At 37.4% G+C, this 12,124-nt stretch overlaps 1 protein-coding gene across 4 annotated transcripts in view; it reads left to right on the top strand.

The window, feature by feature from the left end:
- nclb (PWP1 homolog no child left behind) overlaps window positions 1–6,525 on the top strand; it is a 41,739-nt gene extending 35,214 nt beyond the window's left edge. For 3 of the 4 annotated variants that reach the window (XM_081728127.1, XM_081728128.1, XM_081728129.1), the window contains exons 11-12: window positions 3,248–3,481; window positions 6,233–6,525. In XM_081728127.1, the coding sequence (XP_081584253.1) occupies window positions 3,248–3,481; window positions 6,233–6,435 (437 nt within the window). In that variant the 3' untranslated portion in view covers window positions 6,436–6,525. The remainder of the gene's footprint in view (window positions 1–3,247; window positions 3,482–6,232) is intronic. The other variant, XM_081728130.1, reaches the window with a different exon arrangement.
- Window positions 6,526–12,124: the final 5,599 nt, after the last annotated feature.

Below are 12,124 nucleotides of genomic sequence, written 5' to 3'. Positions count from 1 at the left end.
TGTAACTGAACATTCAATTGTAATTCCATGTAAATTGTATACATGGACTACGCATACTGTTACATTCCACGAAGCAGGTAGAATAAAACGATAGAAATTGAAAAAAGAATATTAAAATATGATGTACACATTTGTAGAAAGTTTATGTATTTCTTACTGTGACACTAAACAGTAAATTGCAATATTGAAAATAACCTGAAAAGATAGAACTTAAAGGCAATATATGGTCGCGTATAAGGAAGGGAGAAAATTGAAAGGAAAAGTCAGGGAAATTTATATTGAAATTAGGGAAATTAAAACCAAGATATCCGTAGAAACCTTGTAGTTCTTTTCTTACAAGGAAGATACCCTACTTTTCAAGTGCTACTTGGTTTTCTTATCCTGAATTCACTTTAGTAGCAGCTAGTTCTGATTTGCCCGATTTCTGGGTTTGCATAAATTGATGGACGGTAGAAACGGTAGGTCGAAACCAGAAAAATTAGAGGCAACCAACTTATGACTTACGTACTTGTAGTGTGTTAAGTGTATTAATAAACCTTGGTCAGAACAAGTCTATTTTGATACCCAAAATAATAAAAGAAAGTGTATATGTAATTATTAGCACAAATGCTTTAACTGTCATATGCTAATCAAAGTTTCATCAACAGTGAAAAACTTTTAAAACAATTTAATATTGATCATTTGTCATGTTTTCATTTGAATTGAACCACTTTAGTCCAGTCACTGAAAGGGTATTAAAATTGCAAATACAGAGAAATTACCACCATTATGCGGAAAAGCGGGACAATTTATGTAAAACTACAAGAAGATCGATTGGTTTTAGTATAATTTCGATGGTTTGGGCATAAATATTCTAAGCATAAATATACGGTTTGTAAGCATTTCTAAAACTTGTTGCAAGTGCGATAACCAATTTCTTTTAACTTTGAAATAGATGTCGCATTAATCTTTTTGTAGAAATCTGCACGATACACGAATTGCACAACGATCATTGAAAATCTTTTTTTTTTTTTTTTTTAACGTATTAGTAGCGTTCTTGAACGGGAAAAGAGAAAACGGTTACCGTGCTTCTCAGAAGAATAAGAACATGAAGGAAAAATTGTTCTAAAATGTGAATAAATTGAAATTGGTTTTAATGTTTTATTTGGTTTTCACATCTATTCCGCTGACGCTTTCAAAAACAATAACCGTTTCCGGAACATCAGTGAAATGGATGTAAATTTAAACAATGACGGAACACCAAAATCCACTTAAATTGATCGTTGAAAATGTCGCGAACTACTGTCTCAAAGTTTAGAATTTTTGGTAATTTTAATTTTTTTTCCTTAAGCTCTAAGATGATGGAGCATAAACTTGCTGCATCAAAAGACAGATACTTGCTAAGCAAAACTTGATATAAAATAATCGGTTAATACAGTTCAGACCACAATGTATTGGATTGAGTGTAGTGTAATAAATTAGGTGTAATGAATCTTTACATGCACAGGATGTTTCAAAACACCGACAACGTTTGGGAGGTGAATCCTGACACCAAGATAAGACAAAAAGTATAGACCAACTTGGGTGCGCAAATGCTCCCTTTCAGAGTTACAGGCTGCCGAAAACATGAAAAAATGAATTTTAAAGGTCCATAGGTCGAAAACTGTGGGACCTACCGTAGTCGGGTCAACACTTCACGTAGGAACTAATATGTGCGCTATCCAAAAATATATGTTTCAGAATCCTAAGGTACTTACGCATCAATTTTTATAGAGGGGCTTTGGCTACTAACATATACTTTAAAGTACTCACCAACTACCTTTATAAAAATTGTTGCGGAAGTACCGCAGGATTCTGAAACTTGAATATTTGGATAGGGCACATACTTGTTCCTAAATGAAGTCTTGACCTGATTACGGTAGGTTCCATAGTTTTGGAGCTATAAACCTTTAAAGTTCATTTTTCCATGTTCTCGGAAGCCTATAACTACGAAAGGAAACATTTGCGCACCCAGGTTGTTCTATGTCTTATCTTGGTGTCAGGAATCACCTCCCAAACGTTGTCGGTGTTTTGAAACACTATATATAAAAAGAAGAAGTTAATATATACACGAAAAGCTATAGAAAGAAAAGTAGGTGTATTTCTTCACGTAATCACCATGTGTGTTTAGATATTTATCCTACTCTTTCACGAGTCCCTGAAAACCAACAGCGAAGAATGTTCGTTGTTGGTGTAGTACTCCCTATCGAGCTGTTATTTGCTGGAACCGGTAATCAGTCAGGTGATTCTTCCGAAGAGGTGGAAGTCAGATGGCACGAAATCCGAGCTGTATGGCAGTTTGAAGTCGTTCCCAACCCAAGGACCGTATGTGAGCCACTGTGGTAATGGCAGTGTGGACGAGCGCTATCATCCAATAGAACCTCACCTCTCAATGCGCCTGGACGTTTCCTGCAAATAACTGACCGTTTCTTCGTCAGGGTTCAGCAATACGTGGCTGCAGTGACTATGTAACTCGGGGGCAGAAATTCCAGGACCGTTGCTCAACACGCGTATAATCAGATAACACGTCTGTTATCTTACCCCCTAGACACTTGAACGGACTATTATAACACATTTTTCTTGTCGTAGAGTATGCACAGTGTCCTGATTCTGGAAAGCGTCCTAAAAGTAGAATAATAAAATACCACTTGCACACCTATAAAAAAGTCGTCTCAGTGAAATGTGCGCTGTTGGGTAATTATCAAGAGTACCGGTCGTCACATGCAATATAACCGGTGGTGGAAGGGCGGATTTTCATAGATCAGTCAACAGTTTAAAGTTGTCTGTATAGAAGCCTATCAGCCTTCGTACCCCAGCCAGAAGTGTACTTAAGAGCCATGTTTCAGTTGGGGCCGAATAGCACAAAATGTCACTATATAACAACTTTATTTCTTAATTAAAACAATTTTGGTTCTTAAAACGAATGTGATCGTTGTGCAATACTGCAACCCGATCATTGTTCGCCTCTGACATATGACTTTCTTCAGCTGATTTCATAGAGAATGTACCTAGGAATCTTTAATGTTATTACTTTAATGTTAGATATTTTAGGACTTTCTTTAAGTGTGTAAGTTGTGTTTGCGTACCTGAAAACGTAATATATAACTGTGGAAAAAAAAAATAACGTAATATTTTAATTTATCATTCATAACATATAAATCCAATGACCTAGCATACAATTTTAAAAGTAATATAATTACTAATTTTTACTTGCTATTAATATTTTAAGGTCTTGCGCTCAGTTCAAAATGCCCAGGTTTACTGATTTCATCGTCCATGGATGATCCAGTGAAGATTTGGGACATATCTGGTAGTCAGCCTGAATTCGTGGATGAAAGACCATCCAATGTAGGTTCTGTTTTATGCCTGGAGACTTCTCCTGATTCTCCATTCATTGCTTGTTTAGGAGGCGATAAGAATAGCAATAATTTAATGGTTTGGGACATGAGAGAATATTCGTCAGGTAAGTGCTGGTGTCAAGGTTTTAAGAGTAAATTGATTTAGTAGTGTTTATTGACTGACAACTTGCTAATATAGACACATTTTATTTATTTTTTAAATCATTTAAGAACTGTTGGAAGATTAATTGAAAATATTAGTGGGAAAATAATTTGCCTCTTCGTAAAAGCATAATTAGCGTTGTAATAAAAATTAATGGTGCTCATCAGTTTTGCCCCATTTTTTCAAATTTTTCAAAATATTGCGAAAGTCAAATACTGGTACTTCCAAACAATGCTATGGATAAGTATGGGAAGTCTTTATAGAATGGCTATGTCAGTTTTCGATGGATGTCACAAGGAAAACAGAAAAGATATCGAGAAGCTGTTTTTGAAATCGATTTAACGTCCACAGAAGATAGATTGTATCCACTGGTATTTTTCTACTAAAACTGGAAGTGGTACTAATCTAGTACTTTTGGGTTTCAGTATTGATCTTCACAGAACTGATGGGTTAAGCGACAATAAGATTTTTTTTAAAAGAAATTCAGCGTTCCAAGGGTAAGTTTTACCCTCATACGTGACGGGCTAAGATAGCCATAGATACCCAGAAATTTAATTCCTAAATCCTCAAGAATACATTTAATCTCCCTCGCTATCCTTCTACTGCAACCGGAAGTAGTAAAACTTTTTTTTTTTTTTTTTTTTAATAGTAATAATCGTAAGAGATAGCAAGAAACTCTTTTTGATATGTATTCAGCATCCCATGAACAGGTTATATCTGACCTTAACCCTTTGTTGCAAGTGGTCCGTACTACTTTTGATTTCAGTATTGAATTCGTGAAGCTTGGAAGTAGTTTCACGTGTGAAAAGAAACACATTTGTTTAGAAAGTACTACATAGTGGAGTGGTTTTAGACTTCCAAACTATGCTTAGCATAAGATTCGAAAGTCTTACAGAACGTATATGTCCGTCTGCCTATCAGTCTGTCATCTAGTATCAGATCAAAAACTGCAAGAGATCGAGAAGCGTTTCAATTTCCGGTTTCAACATTGATCGTTATAAAGAGGAAAACAGGTCTTTTAGAATTGATTTAGCGTCTCAAGAATAAGTCCTCTCTTTTCCGTTCACCCTTTATTCAAACTCAAGCCTAAAGTGTAGAAATTAACAATTGAATAATCAGGATTCAATGTTGATCGCCATAGAACGAAAGCAGTAACAGATAGCGACAATCCGTTTTCTAAAATCGATTCAAACTCTTAAATGAAAGCTAACGTCTTAACCCCGCATCTCTCTACGAAAACCAGAAGTGGTTACTATTACTGCCAGTTTCAATATTGAATTCGCGTAGTTTGGAACTACTGTAGTTTCACAATGTGGCCCTCCCGCTAGTCTAGTGGCTAGCACGTTTGTCTTGTGTACGTGTTCCTGTGTTCGATTCCCGGTGGGAAAGCACAAAATTTGTATTTTACAATCATTTACTTTCATTAATTATCTGTCTCCTTTAGCCTAAAGGCTATAATCGCGGGATAATAAACGAAACGATTTCATTTCATCTTTATTCCACAATATGAAGCGAAACTCACTTGTTAATCGTCAATATAGATCCCATTATGAAAGAACATTTCAAATCAATTCTGTCATAGGCTTAAACGACGAACTACGCAAGTATGAATGACTATCTGAAAACCATGAGTTTGCTAAGTAGAGTTTTATACTTCAAGAAAATTACGTCGAGAAACTATATTTTATTCTTCGATTTCTGAAATACCTTGATAAAAGTAATGAATTGCAAATCGAATTGACAAGCATCTTTAAAATCGGAAATAGATTCATCAAATTTATGTGAACTAATATGGCTGCTGACTGCGAGTTTGCGGCGAAAGAATGTTATTTTTTTTATTTTTAACTGATCCATAATAGTACGCGTATATTCAAAGGGAGTGTAGAAATGTCTTACCTTTTTTCAGAATTCCTGTAAATTGGGTATCAACTCAAATACCAACTTTTTCATTTGTTGACTTGTTAACTCAAATACGATATTTCATTGGGTGGTGCAGAAGGAAAATTTTCTTGGATAACTGACTTAAGGAATTATTGGAACAGACTTAGTTATTCTTGCTGCATTTTCTTCTTTTGTTGTGATGTGCTACATGTTATTTTTTAAAAAAAAAACGTGTTTTATTTTACTTGTCTTATTTAAAGGTATCCTTGATAATTGAAAGAAGTTTGTCGAAGGTATATTAGTATTAACTGAACGTCTAAGAGGAGGTTAAGATCATGTGTTGATATAATCCTCAGTAGGTCACCATATTAGAATGGAAGAATTTATATCTTAACCTAAATAATGCCATCACACACATTGTGTCTCAAATAATGAAGCTCAGAGTGAAAGTGTGCACCTGGACCGAGATACAAACTCAGGTCTCCGGCTTACCGTGTCGGTTTCCTAGTTCGTTTATAGTAACGGATCGTGGATTATTGAAATACAACAGGTGTAAGTTTTGGCATAATCCATGTTTAAATAAAACACCAACCTGAAGAGTGAGAGAGGTGTGGCTGGTTTGGTAAAGGGTGGGGTTCCGTTATGTTTAGGTGCAGACTTGTGTTCGATTCCTGATCAAGTCACATTGTTCCACATGAATTTCTCGAATCTATATCCATAAAGAATTTAGCGTTAATTATATATATATGTGTGTATGTGTTTACCCAGTTTTCACATGATGCTTATTTATTTATTTCTGTCATATGTGACCTAAATTACTTTAAACTTGCAGTAAGAAAATTTCTTGAGCGAGTACCAGCATCGCCAGCGGAAGCACAGTCAGTGCGTGAGCCTGAGGACACTGCTATGGAAATGGAGCCTAGTACAAGTAACTTCCAGTTAATGGATGCTGGACAAAGTGCAACTTCATTCAAGAGGTCGTTACAACCTTTAAGGATAGAGAAGAAAAAGAAGAAGAAACGACCAATACGGTAGCAGTTTCGTGATGCCACTAAATTATAAAACGCAATGAAATGTACACATTATGTAACATACGATTAAAAAAATATACTTGTCGGTAACGTTTGTGATTGTTCTTTATTTTTTCCTGGAGCTTATCATTCTTGCTATTTTATTGTTGGTGGGATTTTGTGACTAAATCAAGAAATGAGGCACAGAACAGCAAAATCGTAGTACTCTTTTTCCCATTCCAACTTTGGGGCTTCCAGCACCCCCAATGAACATAGTACGAAATCAATCACTTGAAGGCAGGGCTGAATATTCCAGAGCGAATGTAGGGCGTAGTTTTAATTTGAGTTTTTCATTTCTGGCAACTTGAGTTTTGCGCAAAGTATAGGACATCGAAGCGTTCTTACAGAGAAAAATTCTTCACAGTTCAGATTTAACAGTTGATATTGAAGTGAATGCAAACTTGAATATGAAAAAGTTGTAATTTTCATTGGATAACGGATATTGAACATTGAATTTAAAACTAGGAGTAATTACTTTGGTGTTATTTCGGCATTTCAAGCCCGACAAATTCAGGTCACAGGCATAGGACTAAAGTAGGTTGGGGGTTCATCAATTAATTTTACCAAAAACGTAAACAGGAGAGCACGGATTGTGTGACGCTGAAGTTCATCATCCCTTCAAGTGGTTTATTGGAGCAACAAAGGAGGTGGGCTGATAAGGGCCATTTTTCGCCCATCAGGCCCGAGATGTGAAATGCATGGTTTCCAATAGTATACCTCATAAAAATAAGAAAACAAATATATTTTGACGGAAAGCGCTATAAGTGAGAGGTAAAAAAAAAAAAAATAAATAAAGACGTAAGTCGTGTGTTAATGAAGGAACGTAAACACTAATGTCATGAGTTGGAATCCGAGAAAGCAATAGTAAATAGAACGCTAACGGCAAGAATAAGAAGAATGAAGTCTACTACGACTATGAGATCAATATATTACATCGGAAATAATCAAGCATAGATAATAATCAAATAGCTGGAGACACTTGTAGCTAGTTTGCAGATTAGACATCGTGCTTGCTGTCGTCATCCGAATCGCCACTGGACCATCGTGCAGCTGCGGCATCTTGTAGTGTATGAGTATATTCTAGACTTGGTTTCTTAACTGCGGTGGAATTGTGGCGCCAGTAAGCCAGAAACCATAGTACGGAAGCAACATGCCCACAACTCCGACGACCCGTGCGCCTAATTTACATTGACAGTACCACTGAACTCGGAGAACAGAAGCATCGTCATGATGTATGTACAGAGAGTACATACCTTTGTCACTTAAGTGCTCGTCAATGTAAGGATCGGATACATCAGGTAGCTATTGTTGGTCGTTGTTTTTAATCTTTCCCTCAGTATTGCAATATAACATATCAATGACTTCCCATCGGTACTTCATTGACGCGTTGTATGTATGATTCTTCGATATATATATCTATTACAGAATTTCATGCCATTCTGCGACTGGTTTTCCTGCTTGCACTTTTACTCATACCTCTTTCAGAAATGACACGCCTTCTCAATACTCCATAACGTGCTGTCTCTATTTTTGCTGCCCTACACACATATTCGCGCAAACAATACATTTTTTATATATTTTATTGACATGCTGAGCATGTATTTTCAGTCACAATCGGTAACTAACATCAGAGCTGGAGTCTCCAGTTGAACTCGTACATTACAGCGTATAAACGGTATTCATCACTCTATACTCTCGCGCAATACATTTTGTTCTCTAATAGGTAGAAGGACACACTGAACCAAAATCAGTTAGTACTCATATCAAAGGTTACACAGCGTTATATTATGACGAGTCAGATTTATTTTGGTTCATCGACTCCTTCTTCCTATAAGCCTCCATCAAAGACAGCAAACATTACCAAAATGTCGCAAAACGCAGAAACGAACCCTTTTTGGGCTCTCATTTCTATGACTTACTATTTTCTTTATCACGTATCTACTATTTTTACATATGCAACAGATCTTCTAGTATACAAATACATTGCAAACTTGTCGGAATCGGACACTTCATTTTTCCGTTGTCTGATGGGCGAAAAATGGCCCTTATCCGCCCACCTCCTTTCTCAGTTTGTTGATGTGAATGCAGTACATCATTTCCAATTTATCATCGAGTCCAAGAGCAAATATAAAAATGTAGGAGATGAAATGGTACGAGTAAAATACGTCGATTGTCATCGAAACTTATACGATTAAAATAATCAAACAGGCGCTAAAGTAGAGTTCAAGTTTAGTATTTCATTATTACAAATTCTTACCATTTACCACCACCAAGGCAACGACTGAGGAAACTGGGTTCGCACTGACCGCGAAAATTTTGGTAGATTCATATAGGTTTCTGCTGTAAAGAGAACTTAAGCAACAAGAGTTGGGCCAAATAAAAAAGGCAAATGTAGCATATCAACAGTATGTCTTCGAGCCGTGTACTGGCGAGACCACCTTCATACATGATGAAGTAACAAAGTGAATATTCACCAAGACAAAGCGTCCAACAATATGACTGGAATAATAGTTGCATACGTGACCGTATGGCAAGTGAAACTGACATTCGGGCTATACCGTATTCAGACATACGTGTGAAATCTTCCGAATGCTGAACTAATGAATATTTCAAGATAGCAGTCACGCATAGTACTGGTTTGTAGAAAGTGTGCCACGAGGAATAGTATAAACTGGGTCTTCTACAATAGAACTTTGGTGTCGGGCTATTGTCCACATTAGAACACAAGCGCTGGTTGAAACATTACTTCATGTCCTGGTACAAGGCTCATTTTCATAAATATGGACCGACCTTGGGGATTTTCAAACGTGTTAATTTATATTATTGCAAGTCCTGCTGGACTGAAGTTTCAGCCATGAGATTAAGAGATGGAGTATCTGCAACAACAAATAATAATAATAGTTTAAATCTTTATTTTGGCAATGAACTTTTGCCTATTCCTCTTTTTCTTTCAACCTGGTGCCTTCCAGTTTTTCACATTTCTTCAAATAAGGCGTTCCGAAGAGAACGCTACGGATGGGTTATTAGTATTAATATAGACTATAACCTATATTTCAATAAAAACGTTCATTTCTCAGTGTACAAAGTAAGATTATTCACAGAGATGGCGGGTTTACGGATAAGAAATCTCTGAACATTAACAGTTGTAAAGGTACTTTTGGCGGATTTGCCCTCATATCTGAAGAACCATTTACGGAATTATGAGGTCATTACTGAAGTGAAGAGTGGCTTATTGTGAGAAAATTGCCTTCGAGTTTGATAGTAATAGGCTGTTCCATAGGTGAGAAATTGAATTGCCATAAGAAGTACACGTGTGGTAAAAATCAGGCAGTGAATGAAATTTCAGATCTCTAGCATACTCTCTACAAGAATGTTGCCGTATACTTCTTATAAATCAGTCTGGAGGCCGTAGTATGTTCAGAAGATTAATTGGACATTAGAGAGCGCGCCCAAAGTATGTACGATGGAATGGTATTCTTTCTACAAGGCTGTTCAGATCCCTATTCCCGTAAGATAGCGGTTTGGAACCCATGGTAGTGGATACTGCAGAGCGCACCCAGGCATGTTTGATAGGGTGGTGGGGTGCTAAGTTCTTGTGTTTGTTTATTCGTTAGAAGTTCACATTTATTTTCAGCACCGGGGCTATATAGACGTAAACTTACACTTTAAGGTGGAATCCCAACGACTGTAATGCATCCAATGCTCTTTGACACGGATCGAAGCCGGGACCACCGTAAATACTGTTGCACAGAGATGAAACGATAAATAAGGTTTTCTCGTCTGTAAAGGAGATTGAAAGCGCTTGTTGGTTTAGGGCAATGGATCCGTCTCCAAAGAGCGCTTCAGACATTCAATAGGACGCCCATTTCAGTATCAAGCAATTTTCGACAAAGTAGACTCTTTCAAATACCTGACCAACCAAAACATGATCATCCGCTATTTTTTGAATTTAGTCGTTGGACTGATGTAAGAGGCACAGCAAAACTGCTCACCAGACGGTGACAGGGATCTCACTCGATCAATCAGTGTGTTGTTTGTGCATAGAATGGGGCTGGCTGACAATATATCATAGTTTGGTACGGGTCAGATTGTGATGGCAAAACAGTTGGGAACGAGCATCTTGGAAGCTGTCGGGTGTTCGCGAGCTGCTGTAGTTAGTGTGTTCCAAAGATGGAAAAACAACGGTGAAACCAGCACCAAACTACAAGACATGGGACTACCACACTTCATTAAAAATGTCGGTCGTCATAGGCTGTCAAAGTTGTACAATAGGATACGGTGCAAATTGTAACACAATTAACAGCATACTTTTACAGTGGACAAAGTACGACAGTATTTGAGCATGCAATTAATTGTACACTGTTAGATATAGACATCTGCAACCGACGTTTCACACGCGTACCAATGTTAACCACACGGCATCATCGATGACGACTGAAATGGGCAGATGCCCATCGTCATTATACCGCAAAGCAATGGTACAACCTTCTACAGCAGTAACGTTGATAAATTGCGATATTGCTTTCATTACATCGATGGTCGGGTAAGAATCTGTCGTCTTCCAGGGGAAAAGCTGCCGGTGGTGGTTCTAATATGATTTAGGGAACCTTCACATGGTCATCCATGGGTCCAGTAGTGCATAAGGAACCATGCTGCCTCTTAGCTATCGACAGGTCATTGCTGATCACGTACATCCAGTTATTTTGCCCACATTTCCAGCTGGAGTGGTATTTTGTGCAGACATGGCGCGTCATGCCTCCAGCCACCTAACAAAGGTCTCATTGCTTCCATGTCAAACCGCACTGTTGCTGCCCTGCGAACCAAAGGTGAACATACTAGATATTAGGTAGGTGGTCGTAATATGCTGGCTGGTCAGTGTATCTGATCAACATTAATAGACAAAATCTTCGAAGAAATTATATGTTGATTGAAAGGAGGGAATTTGCATTGTTACTCAGTTTAAACTCTTTTGTCTCCGCAAATTCTGTCGAAGGACATGAAGCTTAACATACATAAAACGGTAATTATCGTTGTTCTACAGTATGACTGCGAAACAAAGTTGCTTCTATTGAAGGAAGAACGTAGGCTGAAAATAAAATTCTAAGGTGAATATTCGGACCCAAGAGGGACAGGAATGGTGCAGACTTCTTAATGAGGTACCTGAATAATTTATACCGTTTACCTAATATTTTTAGGGTCATTAAACCTGGTCATTGCAGTCAGAATGGAAGAAAGTAGGGACGCTTTCAAAATTTTAATTGGAAACAGATCATTAGGAAGACCTAAGCGCAGGTGGAAGGACAATATTAAGATAATCTTGCAGAAATACGAAAGGAGAAACTGGATTCAGTTGGCTAAGGAAAGAAGTCAATGGAAGGCTTTTGTGAATGTGGCACTGAACCTTCGACCATACGCCATAGTTACTTAGTATATTGAAACTGGTCGTGAGTATGAGATAAGAAATATTCGACAGGAATTCAATACCGTAAGTTTGTTCTAAATAAGCGATTGCAATATCTTCGAGTGTCACCGTATTACGAATGGAATTTCTCAGTTTTGTTGTTTGCTGAAGTTTAGCGTCCCTTTGTCAGCAGCGTAGCTTTAAGAAATACAGACTTATAGTTTAAGGGGAATCCGAACCATCGTAATGAAAA

Source organism: Thermobia domestica, chromosome 10 (genome assembly GCF_964235325.1).
Source record: "Thermobia domestica chromosome 10, izTheDome1.hap1.1, whole genome shotgun sequence".
NCBI lineage: Eukaryota > Metazoa > Arthropoda > Insecta > Zygentoma > Lepismatidae > Thermobia > Thermobia domestica.
The sequence above is the reverse complement of the archived record's forward strand: the minus strand, read 5'-3'. Positions and strand labels throughout refer to the sequence as shown.